Source organism: Diceros bicornis, chromosome 15 (genome assembly GCF_020826845.1).
Source record: "Diceros bicornis minor isolate mBicDic1 chromosome 15, mDicBic1.mat.cur, whole genome shotgun sequence".
Taxonomy (NCBI): Eukaryota; Metazoa; Chordata; class Mammalia; order Perissodactyla; family Rhinocerotidae; genus Diceros; species Diceros bicornis.
This window is the reverse complement of record NC_080754.1, coordinates 34,560,672-34,567,175: the sequence shown is the minus strand read 5'-3', so window position 1 is coordinate 34,567,175 and position 6,504 is coordinate 34,560,672. Positions and strand designations below refer to the sequence as shown.

At 43.2% G+C, this 6,504-nt stretch overlaps 1 protein-coding gene across 1 annotated transcript in view; it reads right to left on the bottom strand.

The window, feature by feature from the left end:
• Window positions 1–1,690: 1,690 nt before the first annotated feature.
• The window catches only part of P3H2 (prolyl 3-hydroxylase 2), a 147,141-nt gene continuing 142,327 nt past the window's right edge, over window positions 1,691–6,504 (bottom strand). Inside the window, exon 15 of the mRNA XM_058556120.1 lies at window positions 1,691–2,720. Within this exon, the coding sequence (XP_058412103.1) occupies window positions 2,628–2,720 (93 nt within the window). The 3' untranslated portion in view covers window positions 1,691–2,627. The remainder of the gene's footprint in view (window positions 2,721–6,504) is intronic.

Here is a 6,504-nt window from a genome sequence, read left to right as displayed (position 1 = left end):
CGTGCAGGCCCAGAGATGGGCGAGCAAGTACCATCTCTGGCCAGATAGAGAAAGGCCCCTCTTCCTCTAGTGGACGCCCCCCTGTGCCGGGATTCCAGTGCCCATGTACCCCTGGCCAGGCATTCTTGCATAACTGAATTCAGCAGCCCCAGCTCTGCCTGCTCAAATTCTGTAACCGTAGAATCATCTTTCCTGCCTCTGAGCCTCAGTTTCCTCCCAGAAAGACGGAATTGAATTGTGATCAGTCCTTCACAATTCATCCTTCGACTCTAAAACTCTAAACTTCAACTCTGAAAGAGCCTCCTTCAGCTCCAAAAACTACAAAAATTCTAATAGGCTTTCCCCTCCTTCTACAGAAGAGACCATATAGCACACAGACTGCAATTTCTGAGCTCAATTTTTTGAAAGTCATCTGATGACACTCCCTAACTGTTTGAATGAAATTATGTAAGGTTTGATGTGGAGCAGATTAAAAAATAAATACTTTAGTGTTATACATGATGTTCCAGGTATAAAACATGGATAACCTGCAAAGCAGGAATAACTACTCTCTGTTGTCAGCAACGGCACAAGATGTGCATCTAACACAACGATATCTACCGAGGCCTTCACTCGCCTTCCGTGGGGCTGAACATCAGAACCAGGGCTGAAGTCCCTGCCTCTCCCCGAGTGCCCACAGCACCCAGGAAGCAGGACCTGCGAGGAGCCGAAGACCAGTTTCCTTGTTGATGCCTGTTGCCAGAAAACAGAAATCAGATCCTCGCCCAGATCACCCTATCAGCAGATCTGAGTGCCAGCAAACGCTTCTCAGTGAGACTGCAAACAAAGAGCAATCGACCTTTTCAAAGCTCAGGAACTTTTAGCCCTAAAGCTAAATTAGGTTCAAAATTTAAAAATCACATGTACACATAATGAACCCATTCACAATTCTCAAAATGTTAGTAGAAGTAAATTTGGTTATATTTGTGAATATTTCTAAAATCAATTTTTGCTTTGTTTTGTATTTAGAGCAAGAGGGAAGGCTTTTGGAAACAATAACAACTATGTCATTTTTGGAGAAGGTAAACGAAGCCCAGAAAGGGAAAGAGAGTAGCTCCAGGTCACACAGCAGGGCTGGGATTCTGATCTAGTGCTCTTTCTACTCTCCCATGATGAAAATGCAACCAGAAGCAGATGGCACATAAATCACTATGATTCAATTTTTCAGTCTCAAAGGATGAAAGTTCTTACCACTAAGCAAGATCAAAAAGGGCAGAAAGTAACTATGATTTTTAGAAAATGTTTTAATTTGCTGGTTTTCTTAATGGCTACTACCTCTCCCACTGCCCATCACTACTACCTCTCCCACTGCCCATCACAGAGGCAGGTGAGCCCACTGGTTAGTGGAGTAGGCTCCCCTAGGCTAGAACCACCCCAGCCTCACCCCAACAATGTTTTTGCAATGTCTTCCTTAGAACTGGTGCCAAGGACCAGATGCTCTCTGGATTAACACCTCTGTTTGCTAACCATCTCTGTTTCGTCAAAAGCAATGCTACCACCTTCTGGGTGGCCCCTGAGCGTCTGCCAGCAAAACTAGTCATGCCCAATATTGCCCCTTGGTTGTCCCCAAAGCTCCTGTGGGACTATAAAACCATTACCTGGAGATAAACCAAACATTTGAGAGAAGAAAAATAAATGCAAGATATTAAAATAAGGCTCCCTTTATTTAAAAAATCAGACACAAGCAGGAATCGGTGTGCTAGACAGCAACAAAGAGGAGAGGCCACCAAAATATATGCAGATGAACACTGGAGTCAATCAGAAATCCATTTTTCTTGAGAAAAAATGCCCCTTCTCACCAGTGGACCCCACTCTCAGGCAATGTGGTAATGGTACCCTGGTTCAGGTGGGATTAAAGACTTTATTCCAAAGTCACTGGGGTGAAGAGCCTTTCTCCTTCAACACCTATACAACCTTTTTAAAGACACAACTCATAGGGCAGTCCTTTCTGGAGCACCGTGGAAGGTGAATCAAAGCTTCCAGTGTAAGTTTGTTCTCTGGTGAAAATACCAGAGCCAAAAACTCCACCAAGGCCCTGGAAAGGCTGGGTCCCTCCATCTCATGCACAACTCATCAGAGCAGTTCCTTCTCAGCCTGGGGACCCTCAGGCCAATGATACGTGAGGCAGTTGTGGACCCTGTCAAGGGATCCTCAGATTCAAACTCATGGTGTCAGCACTGTGAGAGGATGTGCTGAAAGGCACAGATCCAGAAAGGCCTTCTGAGCCCAAATCACACACTAACTTTAGAACTGGAGCACACGTGAGAGCCATAGTTTCGCCAAGAACGGACTTATTCTTTCTGCTTGAGTTTTTGGATCTGGAGTGAATGAATTGTGTGTGTGTGTGTGTGTGTGTGTGTGTGTGTGTGTGTCATGGGGAGTGGGTGACTGGGCTTTAAGAGATGAACTCATGGAAAACCAAGACAGACAGACCGAATGAAGGAAAACAAGCCTCCTTAGGAAGAGAAGGGAGATCTGGTGACCCATATTAACCTGTTAATTTATACTATGGCTCTGTACAAAAATAAAAAGGTTCTCATAAGATTAACAATTTAAATAAATATCTCATAGAACATTCTTTCTCATCTTTATAGCTCATCTTTGGGGTTGATATTCAGTTCATGCTTCCCTTGCTGTTCTTGATCCAGGATTGCGATCACTTCATCGGCCTGTATTCGCTCCTGCAAAAAAGACAATTTGCACATTTCTGTTACAAGTGTAATAATCAGCCCCAGCGGCAGATGCTTCCCAAATACTTCCAGGCATCCATCTGTACATGGATTGGTGCTAAATCCAGCTAAGGATTGACCTCATCTTCATCCCTACATGGTGCCTTCTCCTGACCTCCCTATATCCGAAGCAAGTACTTTCCAAGATTTCTGTCTTGCAAAGAAGTCTTGTATATTCAACTGCCCACCACCTTTCTTCTTTGTGGTCCCATAGGCATCTCCAACTCAGTTCCCTAATTCAGTGTTCAACCTGAATTCACCATATTCTTCCTGACAGACCTACTCTGTTCCTCTACACAAATTCTCTCTCTCGGTAAAGACCACCGCTGCTCATCTATTTGCCCTAAAAGCCTAACCATGGTTTCTTGCATCTGATAAATCACCTGGTCCTCTCTGTTCTATCTCCTGTTTCTGCCCCGTTATCTTCAGTGCACATTACTGTTAACTTCGTTTAGGCCAGGGTTTCTCAACTTTGGCACTACAGACATTTTGCACCAAACAATTCTTTGCTGTGGGGGGCTGTCCTGTGCATTGTAGGATGTTTCGCAGCATCCCTGGCCTCTACCTACTACTGGTAGCCAGTAGCACCTCCCCTCCAAGTTGTGACTAACAAAAACGTCTGCAGACATTGCCAAATGTGCCCTAGGAGGCAAAATTGCTCTCGCTTAAGAACCACTGGTTTAGGCACACGTGATCTCTTAACTCAATTGCTGCAGCAGCTTCCAAATTGGTTTCTCTGTTTCACACCCCACTCCCACATGCTTCTGAGGGACCCTCTGCACTTAAATCATGAACACATCACTTTCCTGCTCACTTCTCACAACCCTTGTGTGCGTTCCTATTGCTTGAAGTTCCAGGTCCAGTCTTCTTGGTGTGCTTATAAGGAGGTGTCTGAGTTAGACCTTTCTCTCTTCTTCAGCTCACTGTGTCTTCTCTCTCCTCACCTTACACATCAGCTTCCTAAGACCCCTCAAAGTATCTGAATACAGCACTCTCAGAAGAATTCCCTAGTCCTACTTAAATGTCCCTCTGGATGCTTCCATTATATCCTATGCTTTCTCTTACCCCTCACATCACTCCATCAGCAGCTCCAGTTGGTCTACCTCCCAATGGCATCTCAAGCCTTGCACATTTTTTCACTTTCTGTATTACTACTGTAGTCTACAACACGTTAGCTAAAGCCATCTTCCATATCCTATAACTGCCCAGGACTGGGGGAGATTGGGGGAGGGCACATGGCTTCCCACCACAGTTAGAATAGAATTCATATTTCTTAACCAGCTGTCTAGTCTGACCCCCGCCTCCTCTGTGTCCTCTTTTCAGACCACTCTCCATCTTGCATACCACGTTCCAGCCACTCTGGCTCTCTCTGTTTCTTGACCACTCCAAGCTGCCTCTGCTCTCTGGGCCTTTGTAACTTGTTCTCAGCCTGGAATACTCTTCCCAAGGCCTCTATCACAGCTGGCTTCTTCTTGTCACTCAGGTGGCAACTCACTTGTCACTTGTCCGGAGAGCTCTCACAGTTTGCCAACCCCACTCCTTTATTCTTGAATCAGTTATCTAGTTCCCTTTTCCACACAGCATTGATCACTCTCTGAAAATCTCCCAGTTATTTATTTTCTTACTTATTTGTTGTCTGTCTTCTTCCACTAGAGGTAAGCTCCATAAAAGCAGGGAATCTTGTCTTTTTTTGTCACTGCTGTATTTCCAGTGACCAGAAAAGCTACTGATATTTGGCAAGGGCTCCATTATATCTGACGAATAAATACACAAGTGGATGAAGGGCTCTCTCTGTCTAAAATGTTTCTCTCTAAAGAAATCCTACTCATCCTTTAAGGCTCACTGACATCTTCTCAACAAAGCCTTTCCTGCTTTCCTCTTTAGATCCTCTAAACACCATGCATTTGCCTCTCATAATTCATACCAAAATTTGCCTTGTGTTTTAATTACTCAGATTCCTGTATTATCTCTCCACTTTGACTTCAAGCTCCTTAAAAATAGGGGTTATGTCTTACCCAGTATGTATTCCCTACAGGTAGTCCCTAGCACAATGCCTAGCACAGTAAGTTATAAAAATAACTATATATTTTATGACATGAAAACAAACCCCCTTTCATTCAAGAGCTTGTAATTGAAAATTATGTCGACATAAGGCAACTAAAAGAACCAAATATACTAAATTGCCGTCATGATGTCTAAATAAAATGCCTGAGTACCACATTATGAATATGGGGAGAACAATTCGCTGCTTAACAAACTGACATACATATAAACTTTCAGATCTGACTGCCACAAGAGACTGTTGCAATCGTGTCTCTGTTGAAAAGAAAGAAGTTCAAGAGCTGAAACTCTGTATACAAGGAACCGAAGCTTCTGATATCGTGCATCCTTAAGAGTTTACAATGCTAAATACTCCTTGAGAATTGAGTGCCTTTAAAATAATCTATAACAAGGGCAGAAATCTGCCAGCTCTAACGACTTCTTCACAGGCAGGCTTTCTTTGCTGAGGGATTCAATGTGATAAAAGATGCCTAAATCAGGGACTCCCAAACTTTGCTGCATGTTAGAATCACCTGGGGAGCTTTTAAAACTTCTAATACCCAGATCACATCCCGTATCAATTAAACCAGAATTTCTGAGGGTGGGAGCCAGATGTTAGTAGTTTGTAAAGACCCCTAGGCAATTCCAATGCATAGCAAGGTCTGGGAATCACAGTGTAGGATAAATTTTCTAGTACTTGCGAAGAGGCTCTGTCATTTTCTTCTGTGGCCACTAGATGCCGCTACTGCCTGGAGACTGGAGAAGTTTCCTACAACTTTCCCTTCAGAGGAAGGGGACATTAGCATTGATGTTTCCTGGTTAGAAAGGAGCAAAGAGAACTTACTTTATGTTAGTTTATTTTAGTAGAAAATATCTTGGAAGAGACGGTTGAGATACTGAATAATGAAATAGATTGGTTGCTGAATTGAACACCAAAGAGAGAAAATAGTGAAGCAATTTTTCAACAGCTTGTTGTCTTCATGGTCTGCTCATTTACCCAGGTTCCTTAGTACAGAAGGAATGCTGTGGGGGAATGGTGACATTTTGGAGGTGAAGAAGCACAAGGAATGAGAGGAATCACAGGTGAAGGAGATTGCTTGGTGCCCCTTGAAATTTCTAGACCTCCGTGTGCTCTGTTCGCATTGTCAGGACCATTCTTCCCTCTTTCTATGCCTGGCTATTATTTCTCCTCTTTTAGGATTGAGCTTGTATATGTCTTCCTTGACTCCCCCTACAAAACGCATACTGCTGTCTTTTCACTGTCTATTTCCTCATCCATCTCTCCAAGTTCCTTGTGCTCAAGGACCATTGTACCCCCACGGTCTACGTAGCAGAGTTTTCCAGGCACATAGTAGATCTTCTGTCAACATCTGTTAAATATATGAAAAAATGGCTAAAGAATGTGGCCTAAAAATTGCATGAGTTAGGCTTGATGGCAAAAAGTTTATGAGAAAGAGGAATTAATTTTAAACAGTTTCTGATGAAATTGGATTCAATTTAGGGATCTAAAGAGGAAAATTGGGTAGAATGTCATTTTTTAAAGACTAGAATTTCATAGTTTCATCTATACTTGGGGCTGGAAGAGACTTTTAAGTCATCCATTTCAGCCCTTGCTATGAAGGTTCTGTGTCAATTTCAGCTGAGGCTTTGATTAGAGCCATCCAGTGACAAGGAACTCACTCAGACAACTCTACTA